The 15000-nt window shown below is 45.4% G+C and overlaps 1 protein-coding gene across 1 annotated transcript in view; it reads left to right on the top strand.

Moving 5' to 3' along the window:
- LOC106562068 (docking protein 4) overlaps nt 1–15000 on the top strand; it is an 84269-nt gene that overhangs the window by 37386 nt on the left and 31883 nt on the right. The window contains exon 2 of the mRNA XM_045689058.2: nt 14682–14991. Coding sequence (XP_045545014.1) covers nt 14926–14991 — 66 coding nt within the window. The 5' untranslated portion in view covers nt 14682–14925. The remainder of the gene's footprint in view (nt 1–14681; nt 14992–15000) is intronic.

Below are 15000 nucleotides of genomic sequence, written 5' to 3'. Positions count from 1 at the left end.
CACATCTCAAGGGGTCAGCGGTAGATTTGAGCAGCTTTAATAAACATCTCTCTATTTATTAGGGCTGGCTTATTGTCTCAATGGATGCTGTGTGCTCTCATATCCCAGTACAGTGGAAATCACATTCTCTAAGTTCTGTCGCGTTACATTACTTAAATAGAAATGCAATCAGACAGATCCCAGGATTAAACTGTTCCCCAGATTTGTATTTGCTCAGTTTATATGAGGTACTGTATAACTCATCAGAACAGGAACTCTTTTGACAGAATGAGTGTGTTCAAACAGACCGTGTGTGTGTGTGTGTGTGTGTGTGTGTGTGTGTGTGTGTGTGTGTGTGTGTGTGTTTAGGGCTCTGACTGCTAAGTGACTTGTGTTTTCTTCTAAGAAGTAGTACAGCTTGCTGAGGGCAAAAAAAATACTTTGGAAGAACTCAATTCACGTTAAAACAATTCAGAAGTCTGGGGGTTGGGAGCTAAACGGATCCCGTCTTGACAAATAAAGAGCACGGCTATATTTCACTGATTGTACTTTATGCAAGGGGGAATTTTACTGGGTTGAAATTTAAACTCCCCTTTTAGGTGCTATCTAGAACCTAAAAGGGTTATTCGGCTGTTCCCATAAGAGAACCGTTTGAAGAACCCTTTTTTGGTTCCATGTAGACCCCTTTACACAGACGGTTCTACCTGGAACCAAAAAGGGGTTCTACCTGGAACCAAAAAGGGGTTCTACCTGGAACCAAAAAGGGGTTCTACCTGGAACCAAAAGGGGTTCTACCTTGAACCAAAAGGGGTTCTACCTTGAACCAAAAGGGGTTCTCCTATGGGGACAGCCGAAGAATCCTTTTGGAACCCTTTTTTTCTAAGAGTGTATCATCTGTGGATTGCTTGTGACAGAAAACATTGTCAAATATAAATGTGATTGTGTGCTGCAAAATTATGTTATGACGGGTTTCAAGTTATGGATGATCACAAGAAACGAAGAAATACAAAACAATGAGCTGATGATGTGTTGGTCATGCAAGTAAATGGCTTGGTCAAAAGTAGTGCACTATCCAGGGAATATCGTGCCATTTAGAACACAGGGTTAGTGTCTGTACCCTGGCCCCTACCGGTGTCTCTTTCCCACACCCCTCTGCTGGTAATGACCTGAGGGTGTGTTTTCACGGCACCGGAAGGGTCAAATGGCGATGTGTGTGTTTGCTTTCACTGCAAGTGTTAACGATGGTTATCAGCTCCCAACGCAGCCCCGACTCCATGTCCCTAAACACTCTGAAGTATTAGGATGGAAAGATGATGCTCTTTAATCGGGTCATAAATGGGTTTGCATGGGATTATTAAGTTAATGTGTGTTATTTTGTACCGTGTGTGTGTTTGTTGGTTTAGGATATGTGGGGTTTTATACACTGATAGGCTAGTTGGAGTGTTCGTGCCTGCCAGCTCCTAGCAATCTCCCTAGTCCTCTTAATCTTTTCTCCCTGTGTGTGTGTGTGTGTGTGTGTGTGTGTGTGTGTGTGTGTGTGTGTGTGTGTGTGTGTGTGTGTGTGTGTGTGTGTGTGTGTGTGTGTGATGAGCTCGCTGGCTATGGGGCATTGCCTGATAGGATCCGCTTGGAGACAGAGTGTCTCGTCTGTCTATGAGGAGGGCGTTGAGGGATGTGTGTGTGTGTGTGTGTGTGTGTTATCTATGACAGATAGTAGACGTGAGCAGACAGGGCATCGCGTCTGTCGTCGTTCCCTAGTGCTGGCTTCAGGCGAAATCTCTCTCTCTCTTGCTCTGTGTGTGTGTGTGTGTGTGTGTGTGTGTGTGTGTGTGTGTGTGTGTGTGTGTGTGTGTGTGTGTGTGAGAGAGGAGTGGTCGCTGTGAATTCACTTTCAGTGGCACCCAATCAGAGCAAGACTATGTGTCTGTGTACATTCATGCATCTGTGCCAGCATCCATCCTTGCACATATGCCTGTCCATGTATTTCTGCTGTCAGGACTTCCTCAGTTGGAGAGGCTGAAGCCGAGGGTAGGCTGGGTGTGTGTGTGTCTGTCGGGTTGGGGTCACAGACAGGTGAGGGGGGACCTGGGGGACATCTCCTGCTGCCTGGGCTCCAGTCCCCCTGTCCCCGCCCTGCCAGTGACACAATCCCTCCCTCCATCTCTCCCATCCCTCCAAGTAGGTGACACAATGACAGAGAAACTAGTTTCTCTCTCTCTCGCTCTCTTGCTCTCTCGCTCTCTCTCGCTCGCTCTCTCTCTTCTGCCAAGCTGAAGGGGCAGGATTAGCAGTCAGTTCACTTGACTGCCTCATCTTTCTCTTATTTTCGGTTGTCGTTCTCTGCTCTGTCATCCATTCTTCCTGTTTTTCATTGTCGTCCTTTTTCCTCAGGCCTTTATTAGGCTTATTCCGTTTCCATTCTTGTCATGCCCTTTTCCCATTCTCCTTCCTCTCTCTTTGTTTTCTTTCAATCTCTCTTCATTTCCCCTCTTTCTGACTGTGTCGTGTATTGTTGTCCACCACAGGAGGTTGGTGACACGTTAATTGGGGAGGACGGGCTCGTGGTAATGGCTGGAGCAGAATGAGTGGAATCGTGTCAAACACATGGTTTCCATTCTATTTTCTCCGTTCCAGCCATTATTATGAGCCTCAGCAGCCGCCACTGGTGTCCACGTAGTGCTGTGTTATGGTTGCAGTGATGTACAGTGGGTGTTGTCCTCTGATAGATGGTGTAAATACAGTGCTAGCGAGTGTCTTAACTCTGGAGCCTCTTCTCTGGCGGCACGATGAATGACCTCTCTCTGCTGTCAGCTTTATTGCTCGTTTAGCACTTTGTCCCACTCTCTCTCTCTCGCCCTCATTCTCAGAGTGCTTTTTGATGATGACAGAGCAGTGCATTGTGGGTTGTGCGGAGGTGGGAAGAGGAAGGTATTGGGTGTGCCGTAGGGCTGGACTGGAGGAGCTCACTGTGCAGGGAGAGAGGATGGTGTGTTCCTACACTGTGTTTGTGTTTACTGTAGGTGTGGGCTCCACTATCATGGCTCCACTGGCTTAACAGTTTCGGGTCATTATTCCTTCCTTTTCAAGAGCGGGAGAATGATCCTGCCTTCCACTGTCTCACTGTTCCCAGCCCTTCCTCCTCTCCCCTCTTCCTCTCTGAAAAGTTGATGTGTTCTAAGAACAACTCACCCAGTGGACTGTGTGGTCCGAATACATCAGAATCATTTTTTTTTTTCAGCCCGCTCATTGTTAATAATCTCCTTTCCTTGACAGTCTCTCTTTCTCTCACTCTCTCTTTCCCCTCTCCCTCCCCCTCTTTCGCCCTCTCTCTCCCTCCCTGTGTTTCTGCCAGTGAGCCGGGCATGGTGGTTTAAACCCGCTAGCAGTAGCCAAGCTGTATTAATTAAGAGTAACCTCTCACTTGTTCCGAAGTCAGCCGGGTTCCTTTTAGCCCTCGGCATTGATTCCTCCCGCCTCCTACTGGGGATAAAGACTTATTAGGGCAGAGAATCGGAGAACAGAGTTAGAATGAAACTATAACAATCACTTCTCATCCCCTCTTCCCTCTTATTCTCTTTGTGGAGGATAAGCAGGTGTGTGTGTGTGTGTGTGTGTGTGTGTGTGTGTGTGTGTGTGTGTGTGTGTGTGTGTGTGTGTGTGTGTGTGATTGTATGAGAGCTTCAGCAGATGATGTGGGGTTTAATGGGATATGATACAAGGATTATGAGCCGGAGGGTTTGTGCACAATGTGATAGGAGGTTTAGGAGGATGAGATAGAATTGGGAGGAAGGGAGGGCTGGCGAAAGGGGTGTTTCTGGGGCAGGAGGAACTCTGAAGGGGCATGTCAGGTGACGCGCGCACACACACCCATAACTCCCCTGCAATGGTACTATGACAAAATACAAAGTATTTTGATTTCTGGCGTGAAGTTTTGGTCTGAGGGGCTGTGAAGTGTAAGCAACGGGGTAAAGTCTGCAGTGCCCTACATCATGAGTCAGTAAGATACACTGTGACACAACACACATCCACACGATATCAGTTGATTCAGCGGTAGTGGTGGCAGGAGCCATAATTGCCTCTATAGCCAGCCAGAGAAATGGGGGGAAATTCAATCAACCAATCACGAGGCCAGCTGAGTCCTCTTTCTTCACTTTGTGCCTGGTTCCCGTTTCTTCCTTTTTGTTTCTTTTATTTGGATAGGGACAAGTACAAACGCGTTGAACAAACAATCGTCCGCTGCGTTGCGCTCGTGTTTCTAGCTCACTCTAATTTTCCACACCCGTCTCTAGATGAAAACAAAAGGAAAGAAAGAAAAACATAATCAATAACAAATCACACAAAATGACATATCTGGACATTAGCATACTTCTTTCTATCCACACAGCAGATGTCATTCTCTTTACTTTCCATGTTCCCCTTTTCTCTCTGTCCTCAGCGTGTTTGATCAGTGTGTCCAGGTCAGTGCTGCGACTGCAGGTAATTCTCTCTGTGCTGACAGTGGAGACAAAAAGCTCCTGGCCGACAGGAAAAAAAAAACCCTGTCTAGAAACCAGGAAACGTGCTTCACCACCGGGAAACGTCCTTCACCACAAAATGGCCAAGTGGACGACATACGTAACAAAAGAGTGGAATGCACCTTGCCCTCTCTCTCTTTCTCTTTCTCTCATCCTTCCCCACTGTCGTTCGAAGCGTAGTCCTAGGCTACTTCTGTTCTCCGCAACCTTGTCCTTGTCCCTGAACCCTTTTGGCACAGCGAGCAGTCTTTATTTGACTTTCTGTTGTTTGCCTCGCTTGTTTGTCTCCTTGGATTCCATTTTCAAGTTATTGTTTAGTCAAACCGATTGGTTGATACCACAAAATTTAGTCAATATTTCTTTAATTTCTGCATTGCCATTCCCTGCTCCTGTCAAAAGAGCAGCCAGCCTAACTTAATACCATGCTCCCATTTGTCCGTCGATATCATACCAGACGGTAAAATAAACGGCTGTGCATTCATCGATTCTCACTTCTACATCCACCTTTCATTGGCTCTCTGGTTCCCAGAAGGACAGGCTGGCTTCAGGAATGAATTGGACACTGAATCCTAAAATGACCCCCAGACTCACAGCCACTGGCAGTTCTATTACACGTGTTTGAAAACAGGGCGGCGTTCAAATCCAAATAGACTGTGGCAATTGATTCTTGTTCAATGATGGAATGATTCTAATCTCGCACGGGCGGGGGATCAATCGTTTTAATGTCACGGGATTGGCTGAACTTAATTACCTCAGGTCCCGGTCCATAGTTTATCTGGTGGTCTGCTTTTGTCCGGGGTCGTTATGTGACCCCATGCTGATTCAGATCAACCATTGTTTCTCTTAGAATAGCAGGGCTAACGGTCCCAGTACAATGTCCAGACCAGCCATGCGATGTCAAGTCTCTGTTATGTCCTCTGTGTCAATCATTTTAGCCAGCCATTGTATCAACACACTAATCCATTCCCCAGACTGTCACATGGTGTGCTTTTCTGCTACCATGTTTAAAGACAGAGTTTAAGGTGTACGTGTCAGACTCAAAGACGGAAAAGAAGAATGAAATGAGCTCTGAAATTTGGTGTGGCATTTTGTTAGCCGTGGTGTAACAGCACTGTCTACTATCACCCCAAGGAGCCCCTCTTCCTTTTCATCCTCTCCATCTTTGTTCTCTCTCTGTCCTTTTCCTGCCCACATCCTACCCTGACCTCAGCCCTTCTTCACAGCAGTCTGTCTGTCCTCATTAAGCGAGGAGAGAGATGGAGGGAGTAGACGGAGGGAGGGAGTGTTCTCTGGGCCTTTTCCCAGCTCTCTTCCAAGGGGGTCTGTTTTTGGTGTCAAATAATAATTGGTGTGTGTTTATATGTGTGTGTATGTGGAGAAGGAGTAGTACTGGTAGTCTGAAGAAACTGCACCGAGTCTGAAGAAAGCTCATGAGATACAGAGATTTTGGCAGGTTGAAAGAGTTTCTCTTGCAAGACGTTAGTGACGTACTTGTCTGGGGTGTTCTTTTGACTCCATTGATGATATCAAGATGGCGGAGTAAGCCTGATGAGCCCTTAATCACTGGCTCTTACTGGAGCAACAACAATGACTCACTAACCTTCACAAGTGGAAGTTACCATTTACCCTCCTCCTGAGCGCGCGCTCTCTCTCTCTCTCTCTCTCTCTCTCTCTCTCTCTGTCGCTCTGTCTCTCTTTCTCTCTCTCTCTCTCTCTCTCTCTCTTTCTCTGTCTCTCTCTTTCTCTGTCTCTCTCTTTCTCTCTCTCTGTCTTTTATCCTCTTTTCCTCCATCTTTTCTCCCTCATGTAATGGAACAGTCATTGGTATTTTTACTGGTTGATCCTCCCTCTTGGCTGGCACCCCCTCTGCCATCTTGTTTACCAGCTGCTTGTTGCCCCCTGTGGGGTAGACAGCCGTCTGCTTCGGGGCGGCGGCTGTCACATGATGCCCTCAGATTGTGGAGGGTGAGGATGACTCATTATTATAAGGGTCCCATTTATAGAATAGACTGAGTGACATGGAGGTAAAAACAGAGACATAGTGTATAATCAATGGTGAAAGGAGAGAGATGGGTGACATTGACATGTGGGTGACAGAGAAAGTCAGAACGAGAGAGAGAACATGAAGCTCTTGTATCTTTTCGTCACCCCCTAGATGGATGCTGTCTTCTCCATCACAGAGCAAATCTGAGAAAATCTGTCAAACTCACAGAGCTGAAGTTATTAACCCTATGAAGACGTGTGCACACGCACACATCCACACACACAGCATTACACTGTAGTCGATCTGCTCTCTGTCCTTCCCCTCCCCACCTGATCGATGGCTACAATGCTCCATTCTTTTCACTTCCATTCCTTTGGAGAGGTTAGTGAGGTGAAGTGGCTCATGAAATTGACCTGAATCAATCAACCCCTTTTTCTGTCTCACTCTCTCTTTTTTTCTCCTCGTTTCCTCCCTCCCTGTCTCCCTCCCTCCGTGTCGCTCCCACAGAGAAGATGGCATATCTGGATCTGTCTTGCACCTAATGTAGCATGATCTAATTCAGCTGAGATGGGCACACCTGGCATTAGATTAACCTGCCCTGGGCACACCTGGTGCTCTGGGGATTTGATTAGGCTGTGATGGGCACAGCTGAGAGAGAGGACACGGGGGATTGGATTCACCAGACAGCAGTTCCAACTGGTACACATTGCAGGGAGAGCTGCTGTGCTGCTCTGCGGAGCTCATCTGTTAACTCATATGCACACGCATGCACGTGCGCACGCACACATGCACGCACGGAGGCGCACACACACAGAAGGTCTGTCTGTTGGAGTGCAGATGCCGAGGCGTCTGTTTGTAGCTACAACCAATGTTGTGATGAAAGTGTAGTCACCCCCCTTTCCACATTAGCTTACATTCTGTATCCTGCTGCGAACTCCCTCTATTCCTCTCGACTCCAGTTAACCAAGGCTCTCTAACACAATCTGCCTCTTAGCCTCAAGCTATCTCAGGCAGTATCACAATAAACATGCCCTCGCTCATAAGACTCAAACTGACACAGGCCTCCTTGCCTAGACACATTTAGCCTCCAGCAAACACAAACTTTCTGTATTCTCTCCTCCTCCTTCCAGCTAATTTGCGTTCTCTGTCCTGCCTAAGACTCCTGTTGCCTGAATATAGATGTCAGATATGTACAATCTCTCTTACTTTACTGTAGACTCCCGTGAGTGGCTTGTATAATATTCTACCAGCGTGTGACCTTTTTTACGCCAGCCCCAGCTAACGATTGGCTGTGATTGGTTCAGTACTGTATGCTGATAGGCTGATTGTATGGTGATAGGAGCACTGATATGTGTTTAACCAGAGAGGAAGAGGCGAAGCGAGAGGAGTAACTGGGCCCAAAATCTGTCTTCTCCAGCGGATGGTGTTTTTCTCTTCTTCGTTTTTTTTCCGCTCACCAAGCGAGGAGTTTTTGTTTGGAGGTCAACGAGAGTTGAATTTGGTTAACAAAAAAATGAATAGCTTATTTGCTACATGTGGCTTATTTGATGGAATGGAAGTTTTGTAATGCTTAGGTTTTTCCGAGTGTAGTGATAGAAGTAGGACACGTGACAACTTTGAGAAAAAAACACTTTATATCGAAGTTGAGCCTGTTGTTCACACGCGTATCTGCCGCCTCATTGGCTGGAATGGTCCCACCTGCCTCCTCCTGACTGCCTTCCATTTTTTAAGACATTTCATTGTTAGAGCAGCCACTTGAGTATCTAGTCATATATATATGTGTATATATATATGTGTGTATATATATATGTGTGTGTGTGTGTATATATGTATGTGTGTGTGTGTGTGTGTGTGTGTGTGTGTGTGTGTATGTATATATATATATATATATATGTGTATGTATGTATGTATGTGTGTGTGTGTATATATATGTGTGTGTGTATATATATGTGTGTGTGTGTATATATATATATATATGTGTGTGTATATATATATGTGTGTGTATATGTATATGTATATGTGTGTGTGTGTATGTGTGTGTGTGTGTGTGTGTGTGTGTGTGTATATATATATACAACGCAGAGAGGAGAGAGGGAGCAGGTAGGGCCAGTCATCAAGTGAGAAGCGAAGAGAGGAAAGTGCATTTCAAGACATCCATAGAGTAGAGTTGGCCTCAATGTTCCCTTAAAGCTGCACACGGGCGCGCAACTCCCCTGGGACTGCCTCGCAGAATACATTTCAGCCCGCACAGAGAAGCATGAGATTAAACTCCACTCAACTTTCTAGTTTTCCCCTTTAGTTAACACTATCAACGTTTCCCTCTACTATGTGAATTGTGCTCGAATCAATGCAATATTGGCTACTTTCAATGCAGCAACTTGAAACAAAACAAATTATGCAAGAGATTTTCTGTTAGGCAGAGCACATTGGAGTAGGATTCTATTGCATTTACAGGCATGACTCAGGCCCATACTGGACTGTTTACAGCGTGAGGGGTTGCGAGTAGATGCACTTGCTTTGAGATCAAAGCTAGAGCTGCATGTAGCCACCTGTGCACATTTGTTCATATTCTTTGCTAGGCAGGTAAAGAGCTTTTTTTATGTCTTAAAGGGGCAGTGTTGCATTTTGAGACAGGCTTGAATAAGCTAAGTAGCCAATAGGCAGAGGGTAGCATAATTTGTCTGATTCTATATTGGTATGGGAAAAATAATTATATTTATTTTGTGAAGTGGTTTCTTGCGTCAAACAACACAACATTTTCAGTCACCTCCTTGTCTGAAGGATAAACAGGTTCATGTCAATCCCTTTTTTTTCCAAGGAATGTAGGTATTTTCTCCATAGTTTATGGTAGGCCTACATTAGGATCAAATAGCTACGGTAGCATACTTGGCCACTGTTATAACTGTAACTTAAAACCTCTTACATCTAGACGTTCCGCTAGCGGAACACCTGCTCCAATATCCAATGATAGGCGTGGCGCGAATTACAAATTCCTCAAAAATACAAAAACTTCAATTTTTCAAACATATGACTATTTTACACCATTTTAAAGACAAGACTCTCCTTTATCTAACCACACTGTCCGATTTCAAAAAGGCTTTACAGCGAAAGCAAAACATTAGATTATGTCAGCAAAGTACCCAGCCAGAAATAATCAGACACCCCTTTTTCAAGCTAGCATATAATGTCACAAAAAACAAAACCACAGCTAAATGCAGCACTAACCTTTGATGATCTTCATCAGATGACACGCCTAGGACATTATGTTATACAATACATGCATGTTTTGTTCAATCAAGTTCATATTTATATCAAAAACCAGCTTTTTACATTAGCATGTGACGTTCAGAACTAGCATTCCCACCGAACACTTCCGGTGAATTTACTAAATTACTCACGATAAACGTTCACAAAAAACATAACAATTATTTTAAGAATTATAGATACAGAACTCCTTTGTGCAATCGAGGTGTCCGATTTTAAAATAGCTTTTCGGTGAAAGCACATTTTGCAATATTCTGAGTAGATAGCCCAGCCATCACGGCTAGCTATTTTGACACCCACCAAGTTTAGCCCTGACCAAACTCCGATTTACTATTAGAAAAGTTTGATTACCTTTGGTGTTCTTTGTCAGAATGCACTCCCAGGACTGCCTCTTCAATAACGAATGTTGGTTTGGTTCAAAATAATCCATAGTTATATCCAAATAACGGCGTTTTGTTCATGCGTTCAAGACACTATCCGAAGTGTAAATAAGGGTCACGCGCCCGGTGCGTTTCGTGACAAAAAAATTCTAAATATTCCATTACCCTACTTCGAAGCATGTCAACCGCTGTTTAAAATCAATTTTTATGCCATTTTTCTCGTAAAAAAGCGATAATATTCCAACCGGGAAAGCGTGTATACGTACAAAGAGAGAGAAAATAAAAGCATGGGATCCCCTCGTGCACGAGCCTGAGTTTCATAGTACTGTGACCGGCCACTATCTAAACGTGCTACTTTTTTTCAGCCAGAGACTGCAAAGCCACGATTCAGCTTTTTGCCGCCTTCTGAGAGCCCATGGAAGCCGTAGGAAGTGTCACGTAACAGCAGAGATCCCCTGTATTGGATAGAGATAATCAAGAAGGCCAAGAAATGGTCAGACAGGGTACTTCCTGTACAGAATCTTCTCAGGTTTTGGCCTGCCAAATGAGTTCTGTTATACTCACAGACACCATTCAAACAGTTTTAGAAACTTTGGAGTGTTTTCTATCCAAGCTAATAATGATATGCATATTCTAGTTTCTGGGCAGGAGTAATAATCAGATTAAATCGGGTACGTTTTTTATCCGGCCGTGAAAATACTGCCCCCTAGCCATAACAGGTTAAAGTGGGTATAAACGCAGTGTTCACAGTAAACGCGCCAGAAGTTGCACAGAATTTTCACAACGTTCAAGTTTGCGCTCATCAGACCTGAAATTTGCTCAGTGGCCAAAACAATTATAGAGTGAACATTGGTTAGCCTCATCTTGGTTTTTCAAACATCACAATATGGAAAAAAAACGATCTAGTAAAACAACATTCACAGTAGGCTTTGCATGACTGATGTGTACAAGTATTCAGTTGGCAACTGACTTCTGATATGATTTGCCCCTTTTAAATGACTCAATGATTGTGAATGAGATATGAGATCAAGCTCACAGACATGGTTCCCTATATTGTTGTTCCGAGCATGGCATATCTCTGCTCTCTCTGTCAGGGAGCTTTACATTGTCTCCTCTCTTCTCCCATAGCGCAGAGAGGCCTTTTGGGAAGACACGTTTTGGTTCCCATGGTTACAGTGGATGTACTGAAAAGTTTTTTTTTTTAACCCTCTGAATTTTGCTTATTTTCCATAGTAGCATCCTCCTCCTTAATTTGGGCTCCTGGCACATTGTGCTTCATAGTCATTTGTATGCAGTGCAACTCCAGCTTCCTCCCTAAATGTGTGGCTGAGAGGAGCTGATGGGCTTTAAGAAGAGGTTTAGCAGCCAGCTGTGTGATATATCCTGTAAAAAAAGAAAAAGGTAGAGAGCAGAAAACACCCGAAAGGCCCTCCTCAAAGCAGCCTGTTATCAAGTCGCTCTGTTCCCAGAGACAGGCCTGTCTGCAGCCTTTTGTCTCAACCTACACTTACAGCCGGAACAGGTGTTCCTGCCTCGCCTTCATTTCAACACTGCTACCCCCTCGTCTCACCTCACCTCCTTCTTTAACAAGCTGTTTGTTCCTCGTTCGTTGGGAGAGAAGCGAAGTGGGATTCGCTAATCTCTGAATTCATTATCTGCCTATTACCATCCTCGGCACCTGGGTCCCGACAGACTCCGGTGTTCCCTCCATCATAAGCACACATTATAAAGTAGTGACTGACTATACTGTCTGTTCCTAAAATCCCACTCCCAGCTCTGTGCTGGCCTAGTGCCTATGCCTCGTCGTGTAAAACAAGCAAGAGTAGAATGGAGTGGTTTCCTGTTTCGAGAGATGACACATGGCGTGATAAGGCTTTGTTTCTGTAGGAACAATGTGTTCTCCACACATGTCAATGCTAATGTGTTGCTCAGTGATACATCACCTGCGGGCCGTTTCCTGTCCGTCTCAGGGGGAAAAAGCTGCTGATGTGCATCGATCGTGAGAAAAACAAAAAGGTAAATCAGCACATCTCCATGGTTATCGGGCGGTGGAGAGGGGTAGAGGAGGGAGTCTGGAACGGGGCCCTGGTGTTTCGCTGCAGAGGCTAGCACAGAATCAATCGGTGCAGGATCAGAATCGATGGCGTCAATGGCAATTTTTACGTTAGGTTTTGACAAGCTGATCCTCCATTGTGTGTATGTGTGTGTGTGTGTGTGTGTGTGTGTGTGTGTATGCTCTTGCACTCTAGTGCTCTTCCTCACACACCAGCCCACCTCTGGCTGCAAACAACAATCCCTGTTCTCCAGGTGATTCATTGCTGACCGTGGACGTTGTTTGTAATAGGTGACTACATCTGTAATACTGCATGTGTAATGTGTAGTAATGTGTAGAGTTGTGCTATCCTCCACTGCCTCTTCAATCCCCTCCATACGTACACTATTGAAGCTCTGCTTAACTAAGCATGGCCCTGAGAGTGATTTTTATCTCACCGGGGTGAACATTTGTCTCATCTGAATAGCTTTCATGGGATTTAATCGCTTTCCAATTGTGCTCCAAGATATAATGGCACATCAAGTGTGTCTCAAGCACTCCCACTATGCTAACATTAAGCCAGTCCCATTCGCATAAGGATCCTCTCCTCAGCCGACATATATTCTTGTTCCCAGCCGTGGGTCTTTGCCAGGTACCACTTTCTTAGAATGTTGTTATAACCCTGGCAAGCTAGGTTACCCACCATGGTGACACCAGCAGTCCCAGAGGGCCACAGTGGAGCCAGTCTGCAGATGTTTAGCTCTATATGGTGGATGTGTGAGTGTTTCGTGTGTGTGTGTGTGTGTGTGTGTGTGTGTGTGTGTGTGTGTGTGTGTGTGTGTGTGTGTGTGTGTGTGTGTGTGTGTGTGTGTGTGTGTGTGTGTGTGTGTGTGTGTGTGTGTGTGTGTGAGCCACTTCTCTAAACCAACAGTGCTGTGAGCGATTAGCCTGGCTCTGTCCTGGTTAATGAGGTCCTTGTTAAAGTTGAATGTCTCTGTTCCACCGTAGTCGGGGAGATTTAGCGCCAGTTCCTCAGGGAGAAGATGAACCCCACTGAGTCCTGCCCCAGCGAGCAGAATAGTGATGCGTGGGTTAACTTATAACCCGCAGTCCCCACGGTTATATCCGCAGGGCGGGCGGGTTCAGGATCGTTAAATATTGTGTGGATGAAGGGTGGGTTGAATAAAGAGAAAACAATACCTACAAAAATCCATTCAATTATTGTGCAGTTTATATCTATCTATAGGTTACTTTGAGGTTTTTCTGTCATTATTTTAGGCTGTCTGGCGTTAGTGCCTAAGCTTCAGGATCTAACTGTACGAGCGCCAAATACACAACACGCCTTTCGCCAAATGCATTTGGGAAAGGGCAGAAAAAGCTCAATCTGATCCACACAGGCAAAAAGGACAATGTCCGAGTTTTAATTCTATAGACAAAAGCTGCCAAAGGGGTAGTTGAAAATGAAGAGAAGGGAGGGCCAGAAAAGTTATGTTTGGGAAAGATTTGGTGGAGTGTTAAAAGAGGATGATAGCAGTTATGCTATGTTATGTGTGATGATTGTGAGGCGCTACACAAATTGACAGTCACAAGACAGGGACTTCAAATAGTCCTATGGCACGTCAAGGGAACTGTAGCCTTACTGTTCAGATGGGTTAAATGGAAACTGAAGTCTGGACACAGTCTGTAGGTCTATAACCTCTCACATATTAGCAATTGCGGGTGGGTGCGGGTGAACAAACAGCTTACCCGCGCACCATTAGAGCAGAACACTGACGAGGCCATCATGTGGTCACAGGAAACACTCTGCCTGCCTGGCTGTCTCACTCTGCGATGCCCCCAAGGGAGTTTGTGATGTGTAGTTGTGTGTATGTCTGTCTCTGTGTCTGTGTGTGTCCTTAAATTGCATCTGTGTGTGCGTGTGCACGTGTACGTTTGAATGTCTGAGTAAGGGGCAATGATACCATTAGAACTACAGTCCTCCTCACCTTATCCCCTCACTGTAGAGCTCTGCATAACATATGGCTGCTCTCAATACTGGGTCAAACAGATCTGGCTCATTTACGCAAGAAGTCGCCATGATGTGTGTCCAACATTCTTTTGATTTCAGTTGTTATTGAAGTAGCTTTGGGATTTTTCAGAAAGCATTATAAATAATGAGGAAGTATTAAAGTCTGCCTTGGTTTACAGCTGTCTGGCTGAACTTAAAATGAGTTTTTCTCCTCATTACTCTGTTTTCTTCCTGCTTGACTGGGAAGGATGGTCTCCAGAAGACGCTCTGTTTCCAAGCCCCCTTCTAATGGTAGTCCCAGTAGCTCCGAGGACAGAGGCGGCGCTGTACACTATACATAATGATGTGTCACAGAAGCCATGCTACCTACTTGCCCTCAATAATGGTGTCTGCCAAAGCAATGAATAATGGAGGATAATGTTTTGTGTGTCTGCAAGCCTCTACCATTCCCTCCTGCCACTTTAATGAATAATAGATCCCCTGTTTCTTCTCCTCTCTCTCTCTTCCTCTCTTTCTTTAGGGACTGCAACGAAGGGATGAGGGGACAACGAGCTGCATTAGAGGAGTGAGGGCAGTCTGAGGGCAACAGGATCTGGAAAGGAAGACTTGGCTGATATAGAGGAGGGAGAAGGTAACCCCAGGACTTAAGAGGGGAAGAGGGGGGAGGGGGAGGAGGAGGAGGGTTAGGTGCAGCGCTGGACTGCAGGACTGAAGGACTGGATGCTAGCCTCAGTAGGCCCCAGCAGGTCCCAGCTCCTACAGAGATGGCCTCCAACTTCAACGACATCGTCAAGCAGGGATACGTCCGCATGCGCAGCAGGAAACTGGGGGTGAGTGGA

The sequence above is a fragment of the Salmo salar genome, chromosome 11 (assembly GCF_965601325.2).
Source record: "Salmo salar chromosome 11, fSalSal1, whole genome shotgun sequence".
Lineage (NCBI taxonomy): Eukaryota > Metazoa > Chordata > Actinopteri > Salmoniformes > Salmonidae > Salmo > Salmo salar.
Note: the sequence above shows the minus strand (reverse complement) of the source record. Positions and strands in the feature narration are given on the sequence as shown.